Raw genomic sequence first — 18052 nt, 5'->3', positions numbered from 1 at the left:
CTTTTTTGTAACATTCTAAAACAAAAATTGTAGTGACTGAATTACTATATTATACATATTAAATAAAACTTCTAATAATAAAAGATAATATCTCTTTGATTTGTGGCAGGAACATGCAAATTTTGTTACTCATGAAATCTCCTAAACTCAATTAAACGTATTTTAAAACAAAAATGTACATTTTTAACACTTTTTTTTATCCTACTGAATACAAATTTGAGCATTTTTTGATTTACTGTTATTTAATATGTTTTTAAACTGTTGCAAAGTAGAGCGACTCTGCTGAATCTCCCTACCATTTTTATTTCAGAGTTGATAACCAGACATAACTCCCTGAATTATACGTGTATACTACTGTTTGAAATGTTTATCATTACATAGTCTATAATATTTGACATGTTCAAAAGAATAGCAGGCATCTTACAGTATACACTGTACAGTACGCTAGAATTCCATTTCATTCCATTCACAAAGAGGTGTGTAAGTGGGCGGGGTTTAAATCTCTAGCTTGACGGGGTAGATTGACAGTTTTAATCACCAATCCTCGAACAAATATTTAGTTTGTTTTGATAACTCATCCAATCGCAATTGATGGAATGTCGAAACGGGGCGGGTCCTTTCCTGCGTCACTCGGAGCAGATGGCGGTGGTGGCGGGGAGCGGATTGCTGCTGCTGCTGCACTGGCCGGCGAGGAGGAGGGGATAACGGGGGGACTCTCGGACGAGACTCGGTGGACAAATTCGAATAACTCAAAACAAACCCGGCGCTTGAATTGGGCGCATGTAAATGGACAGGACTTTATTTCAGCTGCGTTCAAAGCCTAATTTTCTCTCGCTACGGGCCGAAGGCCTGAGGATTTAAGTGATTATTGGATTCAGAGTTTCAGCCTACACACAGATCTGCCCTATAAACGACGGATAAATGCTTGGAAGTCTGTTATTTCGGGGCTATTTCATCTGTTCCCGATTTGAACCGCCGAACCGGCTTGATTTAACGTTAGTACTCATTCGGACATTTAAATCAGCGTTAAAGGGATTGTTTATCTCAGTTAGCTCGGAGGCTAATAACTCGCCTATTCACAATGAATCAATATTAGCCGTTAGCATGTACGGCTAATTTAAAGGAATAAATCCGTATTCGATAATCTCAGACAGCTATTTTCGAGTGATATGTTTTCAGTCACGTGTCTTATATCCGGTTGTATTGATTACTCGGGTTCTAAAGGTCTTTTATGTCACTGTGTCTAAATGCATGGAGTCCCGTTATATGACTGGCACAGATAGTAAAATACCTCTTGATTCTGGAGCAGCAAGACTGTAATGCTGACTCTGTGTCCATTTCAGCTCTTCATGTACCTTCATTTAGCTTGAGCTCATTCATTGATTCACATCAGAAGCTGCCCCGGTGTGAGTTTCAAAGGTGTTTGTCATAGACCAATACACCTGAGCAGGTAGAGCACGTGCTTGTGTGTGTCATCATGGGGAATACAGTGTCCTGCTGTGTGTCTCCCAATGGGAGCCCCAAACTACCCCGGCAGGTGGAGCGTCTGGAGGACTATCAGATCAACACAGACCTGAGCGATGACACCGGTCCATACCTGCAGCACATCAGTGATCGAGAGGTGCCCGATGGTAAGTTAGTGTGTGTTGTAGTTCACTGATAAAAGATCTCTAGACCACAGTTCCTCAGCCCTGCTAGTGAAGATCAACCCTGCTCAAACACACCTAAACTAGCTCATCAATGTTTACTTGATAATTATTACAGACAGGTGTGATTGAACAGGGTTGGAAATGAACTTTGCAGGATGCTGGATCCCCACTAGCAAAACTGAGCAGCCTTGAGCCAGACAACGGCGCTCTTTGGACGTCTCTTTATTTAACCTGATTTATATCATGTGCTTATTAGAAGAGGTTTCCTGGTCTGAACAGAATGTGCACTTTCAAGGTTCCCCAGGACCAGATTTGAGAACCAAATCTACAGCTTTAACTGAAATGTTGAACCCTGCAAGGGTTGATCCATGTCACTGTCACCACAAAACAACATTTTATTCTATGCGAAACTTTTCTATTCTGTTCTATTCTTCTGTTATTGTGTTTCCACATTCGTGTGTCACAGCGTCTTGAAGAACTGTACTGAGATCCGATGCCTTGACCTCTTCATCTCACGGGTCGGGTTTCTCCTAACAGCTCAACACTTTAAGTGCTGCGTTGGTTGGTTTGCTCTGAAAATGGCCGGCCTATGATATTTTGTCAAATTTACAGTTGCAAACTTAAAAATCAGCTATTGTTACTGAAAGAAAAGAGGTTTATGGAGATTTTTAGAAGGATGTCTGTTAGTATGTGGGATACGTGTGTGAAGCCTCTTGGGGCTGTTTGCAGTCTTTACTGCTGTTTATTTAGCCTGAGCTTACCCTCAGGGGAGATGTATATAGACACACACACAACTTAATGTCCAGTGCTGTATTTAGAGCAACATGTCTTCATCTTTGTTTCAAAGCACATATGACAGCAGTGTAAACTCCACTACTTTGGCTGTGGTTAATCCTTTATGATTGGGACATTCCAGGTCATGGTTAATTTTGGAATTCTGTTGGAGATGTGAATAAGTTTAACTGGCTGAGACGATCAAAAATGTTTAGAATTCCTGGCATCCCAGTGATGTAGATCTTTGGGACAGCTGCATTCTCTCCTTATCTCTCTCCCTCTCGTTGGGAATCTGAATGAGGCACGTTTTGTTCCCTTTGGGGCTTAGAGGTTGAGTTTGGATAAACTTAGTTTTCCTGTATTAAACTGTCTCACAATTTTCATGAACAGAATCCCTTCTCTCTGGTGTCTTATGCCAGTGTTTCCCCATCTTTTTTTGTCTTATTTACCCGTTAGTAGGCCTTACGTACCCTTTAATAACCACCACACCAGAAGAGAAGTGCAAGACGAGCGCTGATAATATCTTCATTAAAGTATATTATTTGTGATTTATTTCTATTGCAGTGACAGCACTGACATTTATTTATCAAAGTCGTGAATTCTCTTTTTTTTAAGTAACAAAATCTGTCTGTGAGGTAGACATACCCCTTGTTTGTTCACGCCACGCTACAGCCGTGTTCCTCCCCTCAGTGAGGACGGCTGCCCTACCCCCAGGGCTTATTTTTGACTTTGGTGGTGGGGGAATGGGAGTGTCAGTTGAGGACATGAGCTATAGAGACCGAATGAATGAATCTCAGCTGTTTAGCACATACAGAAAAAGTTTGGGGTTGGTGGGATTTAAATAAATAAATAAATTAATACTTGTATTCAGCAATGATGCATTCAATCAGTTGTCTCAAACTCAATTCCTGGAGGGCCACAGCCCTGCAGAGTTTAGCTCCAACCCTAATTAAACACACCGATCCAGTTAATCAGGGTTTTCAGGATTACTAGAAACTTCCAAGCAGATTGAGTTGGAGCTAAACCCTGCAAGGCTGTGGCCCTCCAGGAGCTGAGCTTGACACCACTGCATTCAATTCATCAAAAGTGACAGTAAAGACATTTACATAGTCACAAAAAAATTCTATTTCAAATAAATACTGTTTTTTGAACTTTATGCATCAAAGAATACTGTAAAAATTCTGTACTAAAACAGAAAACAGTTCTTTTAAATTGTAATAATATTCCACAATATTACTTTATTTTTGATCAAATAAATGCAGCGTTGGTGAGCATTGACTTATTTCGAAAACAAATAAAAAAATACCGACCACATACTTTAAACAACAATGTTAAATGGATAGATCATCAAAAACAGTAATACTCATTAATTTACTCACCCGCATGTCGCTCCAAACCTGTATGCATTTCTTTATTCTGCTGAATGCAAAATATACATTTTTGAAGATTATCCAAGTTATCATTTCCAATAACAAAATTGAAAAGTGGGTCTGTCTCGTTACAAAATGACAAAAAAGTGGTCTATATTTCCTTTCAAATAGCTAAAAGTCGTAATTTACTTGGCATGTTTATCAGAGTTCATGATAGAAGCAATACTTGAGTCATCAATGAATCATTCTTTTGAGCTCCAGTCCCTAGTCATTGTAATTGCATGGAAGAGAGTGACTGGTCTCCCTCTTTTTTTCCACAGATATTAAACAGGTTTGGAGTAACATGAGAGTGATTAAATTGTAATAAAAATTTAATAAAAAAGTTTTTGTTGAACTAGTCCTTTAAAGCAATAATTTATGGGAGTTCCTTACAGGGCTTTTACCACAGTTAAGGAGTGTTTGTGCTCCACCAAGACAGATCGCATTTGTATTTTCCTGCAGTGTGACGTTAGTTTCGCATTTTAAAACTGAGTTGACGAACAGATAATTGTCTCTAGTTTGCCGCCCTTAGGTGTTAACTTAAGCTGCACCTTCCTATCAGTCAGCGTTCTCTCTCACCCATGTCCATCGATCTCTCGGGGAAGGATTCTGTGCCTCAGCTCCAACAAGAGTTTGGTTGAGAAATAAGTCTTCAGATTTTCCCAACTGAACTGGACTTGGCATTTTTACTTTGCCATGACATTTATATTCTCTGATACGAAATGGCTGTGATTATTTGTGTTGAAGAAAGATGTCAAGGCTGGTACTGCCTGGCTCTGAGGTTTTCATTTTCTAGAGTATGTGTTTGGATGTACCTGAATGTAGCCCCTGGAAACGCTATGCAGTGTGTGACCATAGGTGAACTGCAGCGGGAATAGGATCTTTGAGTGACATTTGGATAGTTACCTTTAAATATATATGTTGTTATTCATGAAGCTTGCTATACACTTTTTTTTCTCAAACTGTTAGTTGTTGACCTGTAAGAGAAGTTTACACTAAAACCCACTTGCAGGCATAGTGCCCCTTGTGGTACTGCTTACAATGCTACATGCATTATGATATGACATTTGATCCATTGGGACACAAAATTGTGTTTGCTTTCACATGTTAAAGTACATTTCGGGCTGTAGACTGTAAAACTGGGTACCCAGAACTCTCAAGAATTCCTTTGCCCTGCACCTGCGCTACACACCTCCTGCCAGTTTTGTAGCTCCCATGACATGGTTGCAGCTGTCCAAACATCTCCTTGGAGTGTGTTTACGGTAAAACTTAGCAGCACTGGCACAAATCTTTTGACCCGGTCTCCACTGAGTTCCAGAAAGAATGCCTTTTCATTGGCTGGTAAAGACAACTTTTCAAGAAGTGGTCTGGGCAAAATCCTCAATTCTAGCATTCTGAGCTGCACTTTGGGTAGAACGTTTTTTTACAGATATAGACAAACATAAACACCATCCTGGTATAGTTGAATATATGTTCGGTATAGTATAATATCTTGTTATTGTAACGTATCTGACTGGCACGGCTCCTGTGGTGCATGGTGTTGTGGGCGGAGCTATGGGTGTAAGCTAGCGTTGTGTTGCAGTGCCCATACAATAGGCTCATTGTGCCCACCACTCCTCTCGCTCTTGTGGCAAGAGCGGGTAGCGGCATGTTCCTGCCAGTCAGTTTAAGCGTGCCGAATAGGACGACACACCACCTTTATTAGTGTTGTTGGGGGGTTTTCAGTTTGAAGATGAATATTTATTCTGACTGATCACCACTGCCACAAGTGCTTTACTAGTTCTCTATCTTAAAAAAAAAATGTTGCCTTGTTATTTGCAGATATAGTGAGCAGGCAATTGTAAATATTATTCTGTACCGCAAATACAGACAAGTTTTGTTTTTTTAAGTACTTTTTTCTCAGTACTTTTATTCCGCAAGGATGCATAAAAGTGACAGGAAAGAGGTTTATACATTTACAAAAGATTTCTACATCAAATGCTGTTCTTTTTACTTTATATTCATAAAAAACAATCATGAAACTGTTTTCAAGATTGATAATAATTTGAAATATCAAGTATCTTGAGCAGCAAATCAGCATATTAGAATTATTTCTGAAGGATCATGTGACACTGAAGACTGGAGTAATTGAGCTTTGCCATCAGAGGAATAAATTACATTTTAAAATATATGAAAATAGAAAAGTGTTTTTTTATTAAATTGTAATGATATGTCGTAAGATACGCGAGATACTTTTTTTCAAAAGTATTAGAAAAAAATCAAATCAACCCAAACCTCTGAACAGTAGTATATGTGTGAACTTATAGAAGTATTATATTTCATTGATGTTTAAGTACACACCACCCATTCTTTAAGGTAATTTTCCTAATGCTTGTAATTATGCCTAAATGTTATCAATTGATTGATTAACTATCTTTCTTTTAGATTTGGCTATAGAGTCCAACCCCTCAGATCATGCCCGCGCCAGCACGATCTTCCTTAGCAAGTCACAGACGGATGGTGAGTGATTAAAAAAATCGAATGAGTTAATTATTTAATTTTACTACCTAGTCAGCAGCTGCATATTAACTAAGTGTCCTGAGTCCTGACCCATAAATGGCCACTGGCACAGCTTGTCAATATTTGTTAAAGAAATGTTTAACAAAAAACCCTTGCTTTTCTCTTTTTCAGTACGGGATAGGAGGAAAAGCAATCACATAAACCACGTGAGTGAATGTGCTACGGACTCTGTTTTGTGGTTGTGCTTGCTTATACGGTTGGAACGTCTTGCTGCAAGCGTATTAAATGTTGGTCCTTTCCAAAGGTCTCACCTGGTCTGCTTTCAAAGAAGTACAGTTCCTGCTCTACGATATTCATTGATGACAGTACCGTTAGTCAGCCCAACCTGAAAAGCACAATCAAATGGTCAGTGAAGGTTCACTGTATTATTGCAACATTTCTACAATATTGTTTATAGTAAAATATACATATTAATTAGTTTCATAATGAGTACACACAAATGAATGCATGTAAAAAATAATTAGCAAAATGAAAAAGTATTGTTGGTTGTTTTATTTTGTCTTGGTTTGCATGTTGACACATTTCTGTTCTCTGTTTCCAGTGTCACATTAGCAATATATTATCACATTAAAAACAGGTAGGTTTGGTTATGTACTTTATCACGAGCAAATGATTTGAACTATACGTTTGATGAGGTATTTGATATACATTTTAAATGTGTTCTGTGATAATCTATTTTAGGGACTCCAATAGGTCATTGGACATCTTTGATGAAAAAATTCACCCTTTATCTGTAAGTTAACCCCTTATTTATCTTGTTTCATCAGCAGCTGATGGACAATTTTACAGTCACTATTTGGTTTTGCTCGGACAGGCTGCAATATCTATTTTTGTGTGCATCAAATCCATTTAGCTGTTTAGTCTGAGCAGCAAAACATTTTATGCAATCCGATTTGTACATTTTATCTGATCCAGCTGAAATGGATTTTGGAAATGCGTTTCTGAACAGTCCGATATTTTTGCTATTTGTAGCACTGTAAGAAGTGTTTTTGTACTTTGCACAATGACAGGGACTCTTTGTTATAGTGGAAGGTCTCTTTGGCATCATGCTGGCATTTGAGCTTGAAGTTGAACTAGAAATTGTGAACATTAGCATGTTATGTATATAAATGCTACTTTTGGCAGAGGGAGCAGGTTCCTGACGATTACTCCCGCACAGACCCCGAACACAAACTCATCTATCGATTCGTCCGGACACTGTTCAGCGCAGCACAGCTCACGGCCGAGTGTGCAATCGTCACTCTGGTAAGAGAATGGCAGTCTGTCCGACTGGTCTGCTCCACTTTCAACAATACAATGAGAAAAAAGATGGTAGAATAAATAACAGGTACAATACGGAAAAAATAAGAGGCTTTGATTTTTGACAGAGCAGATTTAGGCACATTTTCCTGACGGTCCACTAGAGGACAGTAGAGCACCAGAGAATGAATCATCATTTGCTTGTTTAACCTGTACTTTTCCATAATTCCAACTTCTTTCTTTTACTGCTATTTCATGACCACTTAATGTGATTAATCAATTCTGATTATTGACAAACAAATGTTTTGATTAAAACATTGTACAATAAGGTTCAGTTGTTAGTTAAATCATGAAAAAACACTAAATCATTTTTTTATAGCATTTATTAATCTGGGTAATGCTATTTTATAAATATACTTTTGTTCATGCAGATTCATTCATAATACATTAACTAATGTTGATTTATGCAATATGAAATAATGTATTAGTATACACTATCTTCAAATGTTTGAGGTTTCTAAGATTTTTTTTTTAATTCCTACTTTTTAATTCATATTTGTATTCTGCAAGGGCACAAAACAATTATCAAAAGTGACAGTTAAGACATTTATAATAGTATAAAATGTATATTTCAAATAAATGCTGTTCATTTGAACTTATTTATCAAAGAATTTTTGGAAAAAATATCACACTTATCACAAAAATATTAAGCAGCACAACTGTTTTCAACACTGATGATATGACGTTTCTTAAACACCAGATCAGCATATTAGAATGATTTCTGAAGGATCATGTGACTGACATTTTTTTTACTTTGTACTGTATTTAGAAATTTACATAAATCCAGATTATATTTTATTTCTAATCTGCACACACTATGTATGCTTTCTTGCGAGTTGCCTTGGTAAAAAGCGTCTTCTGACACCGTACTTCTCCACTGTCTTTGCTGCAGGTATATTTGGAGAGGCTGTTGACGTATGCCGAGCTGGACATTTGCCCATGTAACTGGAAGAGGATTGTTCTGGGAGCCATCCTGCTGGCCTCTAAAGTCTGGGACGATCAGGCCGTGTGGAACGTTGACTACTGTCAGATCCTCAAAGACATCACTGTTGAGGACATGTGAGTGAGATGATATAATCACTGTCCGTTTGCTAAAATGCTACAGCTCATCTGTACCGTCCGTGTATAAATAAATAGAACAAAACGTCCTGATGTGATACATCAATGCACCCTCCAAAATCTAGAACGTGCTGCAGGAAGGAGACTTCACTCATTCCAGTCTACAACTCCCACATACTCCACAACTTCCCATATCCCTTGGAACAAGATGTAAAAAAAAAAAAAATGAAGCAACACACTTCAAAACCTTGTTTTTTGTTTGTTTGTTTGTTCTCATGTCTCAATATCCATATAAATGACACAGACAGGGTTTGTGTGTGTGTACGTGTCTGTTTTTGTGCTGTTCTACCTGATTGTGTATGTTAAAGGCCATGTCCCTCTTCTCTCCTCTCTGCCCCTTCGCTATATTTTCATCCCTTTCATTGAAGCAGTCTTTGTGAGGCTCTGGGCTGGCGGGCTTCAAGTGCTCTTAGACTCCTCTACAATGGTCCAGGCTCTCGCCCACTCCATTTGTTGCCCTTAGCGACCGAACCTCCCCCCCTCCCCCTTTCCCAACACCACCCATACCAACCTCAACCTAATGTCTGCTCTTCCCAAAACATTCGGGTCACTGTCTCCACGATGGTAGTCTCCGTACCTGTGATGGATTGGAGGTGTTAAAGATGTTTATTGCTTATAATAATAATACTATTATAATAGTTAACAAATAGCATGAACTTTTTTTGGTCAATTTTGAATTTATCTTTTTATTTCATGGCTTTTTGTGCAGGTCACTTCAATCGCCCAAAGTAAATTGTAAAATTTTTAAAAGGACAGTTATTCAGGTGTATTCTTTCTCATTTAATGAGATTACTAACTAGATGTATAATTTTTTTCAAAAGAAATTACCGGTAATACTTTTTTAAAAGAAATTAATACATGTATTAAATGGAGTATAAGTGACCATAAAGATAAATAAATGCTGTTCTTTGGAAGTTTCTATTCAAAGAATCCTGAAAAAAAAGAAAAAAAATCACAGTTTTCACAAAAATATCAAGCAGCAAAACTGATTAACACTGATTTAAAAAAACTAAATAAAAATGTTTCTTAAACACCAAATCAGCATATTAGAATTATTTTTGAAGGATCATGTGACACCAAAGACTGTAGTAATAATGAAAATTCAGCCTTGCCATCACAGGAATAAACCACACTATTAAAAATATTGAAGTTGAAAACAGTTATTTTAAATTGTAATATTTCATAATATTGCTGTATTACTGTATTTATGATCAAATAAATGCAGCCTTAGTATGAGACTTCTTTCAAAAAACATTTTCAAAATGTTCCCAAACTTCTGAACGATAGTGTATAAAAATTGCAAATGCTGTTAAAAGTGGAGATGTAACAACAAGTTTAGTATGTCACATTATCAATGCTTGATGTGCAAAATAATGGACTGTATATTAGGTTTTTTTTTACATTGATTTTAACTTAAAAGACTCATTCTTGACTAATTTAATCTAATAATAATTTTTTTCAGGAACGAGATGGAAAGACATTTTCTGGAGCTGCTGCAGTTTAACATTAACGTACCGGCCAGCGTTTATGCCAAGTATTACTTTGACCTGCGCTCTTTAGCGGACGACAACAACCTGAGCTTTCCTTTGGAGCCACTGAGCAACGAACGAGCACAGAAACTAGAGGTGAGGAGTTAAACAATGTGACCGATTTTGGGGTTTTGGACGTAAAGTCATACATCTTTTAATAATGGGTCAATTTAAATACCTAAGTTCTCGTTTAACTTTTTTATTTCAAAGGCAATCTCAAGACTATGTGAGGATAAGTACAAGGATCTGAGCAGAGTGGCCATGAGGAGATCATTTAGCGCAGACAACCTAGTGGGCATCCGCAGATCCAACGCCGTTCTTTCTTAGAGCTTTTGCTCGGGACAGACGGCACTCGATGGACAACTCGTTCTCTGCCCCGATGATTTTATGCCGGTCGAAAGATCCTACACCTTACCCAACCAATGCAGAACAACATGGAGACAAAAACAGACTGAATGAGGGTTTTTTGTTTTGTTTTTTGCTTACTATGTAGGCTACTAGCTGTGAACTGTCAGTTTTTAATTGAAATCATTTGCAGATGGAGTATTTTAAATAAACACTAATCATGTAACACGTCTGAATTTTGAAGAATGTTTTACAAGGTCACTCTTACTTTTAAAAGATTGGTTTGAGGGGTTTTGTTGCATTACACTAAAAAAAATGTATCCAGGGATTTTAACACATACAGTTCATTCTCTCTCTCTCTCTAAATAAGTGCTAATTAACATCATGTTAGAAACATTTGTTTTAAATATATATATATATATATATATATATATAAATAAAATATGGAGAGTTCAGATGCAAAAGCCTCTAAGTGCCATCTGAAAATTTCTTCTAGAATGATCATTTTTATCAAGCTCGTATGTTCAGTAATTTCACTTAAATGACAATAAATAGGTAATTTTCATTGCCATTTAAGTGAAATTACTGAACTTAAATATACGAGCTTGATAAAAATGATCATTCTAGAAGAAATTTTCAGATGGCACTTAGAGGCTTTTGCATCTGAACTCTTTATTATATATATATAAAATAAGTGCAGGTTTTTATTGCCTGTAAAAAGGGACTGAAATTTATAGCACTCGTCTAACAAAGCATCAAGGTAAACATGCCCAGTAGGATTTGTTTTAGATCAACAGGGTGATTTTTTTTTTTTTTTTTTTTTTTTTTTTTTTTTTTTTTACGGCAGTAAAAATAAAAAGCACAATAAATGATTGACCAAACATTTGACTTGTAGGTTCACAAATTGCTCCTCACTTTTATTCTCTACCAATAAGAGAAACAAAAGAAACATGTAAAAGACACTTTTCATAAATATCTAAGAATCTCTTTAAAATTGTAGCACTGAATTTCATATCTTTTACTAAACATATGTACAAAGTTGCAGTCTGGACTCTTAAAAGGACGTCTTCTACAAGATTTACATATGAATAGAGCCGAACGAGTATGTACACTCAACCAGACATGCAGTGAAATTGTGAGGCATTTTGAAGACTACACAGGAAAAGTATTTCTACAACAGCTTGGACAACAGAAGCCATTTACACATTAATGCTCCACTGAAAGATTTCACACAGATCTACAAAACCAACACAGGTTTACAGATTCTGCCTGCTAAAAAGTGCATACCCGACACTGGTTTTCTGGTTCAAAACACAAATAAGCTCAAATGACAAACAAAATGACCAAAGGATCATGAGGCTTGACAAGGAAACTGATGTAAATAAATCATTGATTTAAACAGACCAAAAGAAATGATGTTGTTTCAAACCAGTAAATATTTGGCCTTTTTCTGAAGTTCTATTCAGGGAACCTAGTGTGGCTGCTGGTTAACACCTGAACCTTTGACCACAAGAGGGAAGTCAAGCTCACATTACAGAGCTACAGACTTTCCACACAAGTCTATAGATGGTACATACACATCCTATCATTTAACACTCTCCAATTGATGCTAACCAACAATCTATTATCAGTGGAAAGATAGGATGATAATCTTGAATATACAGTGAACATGAACTGGTGCAGAACCGCCTGCAACAACTTAAAGTGAACTGCTGCTTCACTATACAAGCATCTTTCCTCCACTTGCACAGTATAAGCTGGAACAGTGTTGTTGCATACAGAGAGCGCAGGAAAGCATCTATTCATGTCCTACCTTAAACACATTGGTAATTTAGAAAACTAGAGATGGTATTTAAAATGATGGAACAGAACATACCCACATCCTGTAAAATGCTGATAAAGTCACAAACACAACAGAGCGGCATGAACATGTTCATGAATAGCATATTTACAAGAATACACAAATAAATAAAATATTTCCAGAAATTCATCCATTTGTCTTGACTCATATCAAGTACTAACCTTCTCAATCTTTTTTTTCCCATCATTCATGATCTAAAAGCCACAGACAATAGCTAAGATGCTTGTGACAATTAAAAGTTGACAAATGACCTTTTCCTCACAAAGTATCAACAAGTTCATTGCTTTTCAAATTAGACTACAACAAAACCAATAGTCTGTAAAAATCCTTCATAAAGTATTCATGCCGTCCATCAAATCTGGTGATGTTGGTGGAAGGTCGAATAGACACCTGCTCATTTAGAGTTATGACCGGTGTCACTGTTATAGGGTTTATAAAGGAACAGGTTTTTCTGGCCAATGTTCAGACATGTGATGAGGGTGCTGATTTGTGATAGGTCCCAGTGGGTGCCGTTCCAGCTCGGGCTGTGAGAGCGGCACTGGCCTCGCTGTACATGGACGACCCTGATACAGGTGGCTTCCGGGTCCTACAGGGCATGTACCGTGCCACAAAGCGCCTCCAAGACTCCAGAGTCTTCCCTGACCAGATCCAAACACCTGAGGTAATGCCTACTACAAGACACATGAAGTACTTCAACATGAAGACGGCATAATCCGGGCCCATGCCGAGCCGCTGGCGCTCTGACGGGCAAGAACAGGCCAGCGCTCGTTCCCAACCTGGCCTGTAATGTTGCTCGTACACCAAGCATGCTACCACAATAGTTGCAGGCACCGTGTACAGGACGGTGAAGAGCCCAATCCGGATCATTAACTTCTCTAGCTTGTCTGTCTTGGTGCCGCCCTGTTTAATGACACTACGGATTCGGAAGAGGGAAACAAAGCCAGCCAACAGGAAGAGGGAACCGGTGAAGAGGTAGACGACCAGAGGTGCCAATACGAAGCCACGTAGGCTCTCCAAGCTCTGGTTGCCAACGTAACAGATTCCAGCCACAGGGTCCCCATCCACCGAACTCAAAGCTAAGACAGCGATGGACTTGACGCTAGGAACGAGCCAAGCAGCAAGGTGGAAGTACTGCGAGTATCCCGCGATGGCCTCGTTCCCCCATTTCATCCCTGCCGCCAGGAACCAGGTGAAGGAAAGCACCACCCACCAGATTGAGCTGGCCATTCCAAAGAAGTATATGAGCAGGAAAACCAGCGTGCAAAGGGCCGGACCCGTGGTGTCGTAGAGGATGTGCTGTTGGTCGCCGGAGCCCTCGCAAGCTACTCGTTCATGGCCGGCGAGCAGTCGCACAATGTACCCCAGCGACACGAACAGATAACAAGCAGCAAGGAAGATAATCGGCCGCTCTGGATATTTGAAACGCTCCATGTCGATGAGGAAAGTGGCCACGGTGGTGAACGTCGAGACAAAGCACAGCACCGACCACAGTCCGATCCAGAAGGTTGTGAAGGTACGCTCATCAGGGGAAAAGAAAGGTTGGTGGCAGGGCAAAGCACAGTTGGGTAAAGAGCCAGTATACACACGGTTATGGAGAGGATGTACTTCTTTTTTGATGGGCACCAGTGGGTCTCGACAACGGCAATCACGGTCACACTTCTGCGGCGGAGCGGATTTTGCAGTGGCTCTATGCCGTGGTGTTCCCTTGGGAGTGGGTTTGGGGAAAGGAGGTGATAGAGTCGTAGTCTCACTGCTGTTTCTGTCCATACAAAGCCGATCGGTGTCACCCAGCATGGGCAGCTGCTCGCAACTCATCCGCTCTGGCCACTCAAACCCATACTGGCTCATGAGAGGGGAGCAACCCCGTTTAGCTCTCTCGCACACAGACCTGCAAGGCGGCAGGGGTTTTTTGTAGTCCTGAAGACAGATGGGGGTGTACATACTGCACAGGAAGAAAAGCAAGTCCGGGGAGCAATGGATCCGGACAAGCGGCCAAAACTGGTGCACTTCCAAGCCGACTTCTTCCTGGGTGTCATGATTGAACTGGTTGGGCATGTAGGTGTGATTGTATCCAATCCCTTTGCACATCGGTACGGTGATGGGCTCGCACACTATATCCTTAGAGGCAGCATTGCCGAGCCGAGACAGTTGCAACAGCAGCAGAACGTGAAGCCAAAATCCGACCAGGTGCATCCCAGAGGTCTCCATGGTGAAATGATCCTTATCTGCAGGTTCTCTCATACTGGAAAACTTTGAATTTCAATTCTTGAGTATTTTCTCAGCTCAGGTTTCCCCCCCACCACCCTTCCTTCCTTTTTTAATTTATGGCTGCGTTTCGTAAAGAAGAAATCCCAAAAGGAAACCTTAATTGCTCCAGCAGCATGTCCACAGTCCACAAGGTTGTAAATCACAGTGAAGTTTCATTCCAGATCCCGAGCACTCTTTCTTCCAACTGTGTGAGTGCATTTCAAACAGACCATTCTAAACACGGGCTGAAAGAGTAAAAGAACAACTATAGTTAAATCAAACAATAGCTTAATCATTTTACAGAAAATCATAAACATATAATTGAGCGTCAGAACGTACCGTGGAAGAGCACGCGCAACCGTGGACTGAATGGTCAATCATTCACCGAGTAAACCGTGTTAAGGTCGAAAGTTCATTTCCCGCAGATACTTTGTAACAAAGTAACATTTTAAGCGTCGGTTTCCTTTCTTATCTGCTTTAAATTCCACATGGCAGGTGAATGCATCCGATGAATGCAATCCGGCGGATTCACAACAAAAAAGACGCCGAAAAAGCGAGAAGAATACAGGGAAAATAAATCTGACGTCCAAAAATGAAATCCTTTTTTAAGAGTATAATAAAGGTGAATAATATTAATATTAATAATAATAAAAATCACCTTTCGCGTTAGTGCTCTGGGCAACAGGTTTCAGGTGCGTCCTGCCATTTCCTTCAGTGTGTTTCCCAGCAGTCCACTGGAGTCCTTTCACGCACTTTAACATGTATAAATTCCACACTAAACTCTTTTACTAATTTGTTGAGATCGTGTTTTTCTGTGTGGCAGAGCGTGTGTTCCCTCTGTTGGCTGCGGAGCCAGTAATTACTCACTCCGTAGAGGTTCAGTGGAGTGAAAATACTCCACCCGCGATGACACGCCCACAACTTTCAGGCCCCAACCCCTTTTTACCAGGGACCACTGACAGACAATCATCTGTGTGAAAAGAACGGTCCCATCTATCTATCTATCTATCTATCTATCTATCTATCTATCTATCTATCTATCTATCTATCTATCTATCTATCTATCTGTCTGTCTGTCTGTCTGTCTGTCTGTCTGTCAATTAATAAGTCTTGAACTATGACATGGTATCCACCGTCAGTTAAATAGAAAATACAGAAACAGATCAACGCAATGAAAATTCATGTTAGTCAAAAAATACCAGGAAGATGTCACACATTACTCCTCTAACCATAATGAGGATGTTTAAATTAGTCAGTGGAAATTTAGGGGGAAGTGAATGGCACTGGCGAGTGTGTGTGTGTTTGACTATGAAAAGGCCTTGAGTCTCTTGTGCAAGTGTATCCTGTATTACGTTTGTGTTTACCCTCTGGGCCCATTCAGGACAGATGGAGCTGTGCAAACACTCAGATAATGACTCCTAACGCAAGCTTAATCACTTACGCCTCAACAAGACAAAGAAAGCAACAGAGAGGAGCACCTAACCACGCTGATACTCTGCTTGTGAACAGCTAGTGTGCACTATGATGGCATCTCTAGGTCAGAGTTCATTTGTGATGTTATGAATTGTCAACCCCCCCCCCCCAAAAAAAAAGAAAGGTAGTTTTGTCCTGTTTTGTGAAGCACTGAACATACATCTGTACATTTTTATGACTTATGGTTGCATGATCCTGTGAATGATTTAGACAATTTTGCGACACTTGGTGTTGTATTTGCAAACTTTAACTAAAATGAAAATGATTAAAATTGTGTGCAGTAATTTAAATGAAGTAAAATATAAACATTAGTTGGAAAAACGTTTAAAAAACGTATCTAAAATGTTGCCTTGACAACTGACAGAATTTAAATAAATTCGAATTGAAGTAGCCTACTTAAATGACTAAAACTAAAACTAATTAAAAAAATATTTTAACTAATACAAATAACAAATAAATCTAATAAATATTATTATAGTGTATAAATAATACTTAAATAACACAGTCAGCCACATTTAAAAATGTATGAATAGCATTGCATTAAATAACAAAATAGTAAACCAAGTGGCATGTATTTGAAAAGCTGCACAAACACACTTTCCAAGAAAAATATTCCACAAAAACTATTCTTAAAAAAATAAAAAATAAGAAAAGATATAGGCTATAATTCAAAATTAAGACATTAGACACTTTAGTTGTCAAACAGTGGACCAAGTTCATAGTAATTGGGAGGAATTAGACCTGTGTGATGGAAAAAATGACATCATACATCCTCTAGAAATCACTTTGGGAACAGGTTAAATATCACTGCAAAAATGGCTCAGAAATTACAACTGGGGGCAACTGTATATATAGTATAATACTGATAAAGTACAGTCAAATTATTGTGCTATTTTAAGAGAGAATTGTGACCAACTATTGCCCATTTCCTACACGTCTGGACTGGCGATATACAAGCTCCTCCGTGCACTTACTCAGACAGGAAGCATGTTTTGGAATTCTTCACAAAAGGGTCTCTCTCTCTCTCTCTCTCTCTCTCTCTCTCTCTCTCTCATTGTTGATTCAGTATTCTGTAATCTCACAGCTTTCTATAAGTCCAAAGTTCTCACAGGGTGTGTGCCAGTATACGTGTGTGTTTAAAAGTGCAAGTGACCAATCCGCCTGCTCCGTCAGGTATTTCTAATGCTCGATTAACACTTAGATGACATCAGCTCACAGAAAGTCTGAGAGGACGAGAGTAAACAGAACTCTACATGCCACAGACTTGCTTAGGGAATCAATCACCGAGACAGACGTGGCCATTACATTGTTTTCCTTGTAACGCTCGGGATGTTTGATTGTGTCTTAAATGCTATGGCAACCGAATCAATCTTGCCAGCCATTTGTGTGCACCTGTTTCATAGGTTACCTACGAACTTTGTCACACATTAACTACAAAACCCCACCTTAAAGAGTCACACAAACGCCAACCGACTTCCTTTCAGTATACTGTGTCCATAATACAGTAGTTAGGCCTTGCAAGGGAAATTGCTAGTATACAAAGCCTACTTGTATCGAAAGGACTTAGCTAGTCTGTTGAATACTGATATGGGGAGGTCATGCTCTAGATAAGTCGAGCTTGGATTTACTTTAGTTGAGCTGTAGAGTTGATGTTGAAGCGTGATGAGGTGTGGTGCTCACTAGCCGTCTGTTGTGTTTCATGATGTCTCCTGGGCATGAAAACATCCCATGGTGGTTGGGTTTTCCTCTTTTTTCTCTTATCCACTCCCTCTTCCCTTTCTTTACATG

At 39.0% G+C, this 18052-nt stretch overlaps 2 protein-coding genes across 4 annotated transcripts; one reads left to right on the top strand and one right to left on the bottom strand.

Annotated features, from left to right (window-relative positions):
* The first annotated feature begins 626 nt into the window (after window positions 1-626).
* Window positions 627-10909, top strand: ccnyl1 (cyclin Y-like 1). The gene is made up of 10 exons (XM_082175394.1): window positions 627-1631; window positions 6257-6331; window positions 6503-6537; window positions 6636-6736; window positions 6933-6968; window positions 7073-7124; window positions 7517-7636; window positions 8583-8749; window positions 10272-10434; window positions 10549-10909. Exons 1-10 carry the CDS (start codon window positions 1478-1480, stop codon window positions 10663-10665), a joined length of 1020 nt encoding a protein of 339 aa, XP_082031520.1. The 5' UTR covers window positions 627-1477; the 3' UTR covers window positions 10666-10909.
* Window positions 10910-11572: 663 nt separating this feature from the next.
* On the bottom strand, window positions 11573-15722 carry fzd5 (frizzled class receptor 5). Of its 3 annotated transcripts, none has more exons than XM_082175390.1 (3): window positions 15450-15722; window positions 15131-15266; window positions 11573-15036 (listed from the first exon to the last, which is right to left on the bottom strand). In XM_082175390.1, the coding sequence occupies exon 3, from the start codon at window positions 14783-14785 to the stop codon at window positions 13007-13009; it is 1779 nt and encodes a 592-aa protein (XP_082031516.1). In that variant the 5' UTR covers window positions 14786-15036; window positions 15131-15266; window positions 15450-15722; the 3' UTR covers window positions 11573-13006. The 3 variants fall into 3 exon arrangements, with proteins under 3 accessions (XP_082031516.1, XP_082031517.1, XP_082031518.1); XM_082175391.1 differs by having other exon boundaries at window positions 15131-15263; XM_082175392.1 differs by lacking the exon at window positions 15131-15266.
* Window positions 15723-18052: the final 2330 nt, after the last annotated feature.

The sequence above is a fragment of the Leuciscus leuciscus genome (genome assembly GCF_965113295.1).
Source record: "Leuciscus leuciscus genome assembly, chromosome: 7".
NCBI lineage: Eukaryota > Metazoa > Chordata > Actinopteri > Cypriniformes > Leuciscidae > Leuciscus > Leuciscus leuciscus.
Note: the sequence above shows the minus strand (reverse complement) of the source record. Positions and strands in the feature narration are given on the sequence as shown.

Bases quoted from the DNA above. Each gene is read 5' to 3' on its own strand.
- ccnyl1 (XM_082175394.1), top strand. From the start codon at position 1,478: ATGGGGAATACAGTGTCCTGCTGTGTGTCTCCCAATGGGAGCCCCAAA. The intron at 7,125-7,516 runs GTAAGTTAACCC...TACTTTTGGCAG, and splicing joins AAAAAATTCACCCTTTATCT to AGGGAGCAGGTTCCTGACGA. The intron at 7,637-8,582 runs GTAAGAGAATGG...TCTTTGCTGCAG, and splicing joins AGTGTGCAATCGTCACTCTG to GTATATTTGGAGAGGCTGTT.
- fzd5 (XM_082175390.1), bottom strand. From the start codon at position 14,785: ATGAGAGAACCTGCAGATAAGGATCATTTCACCATGGAGACCTCTGGG.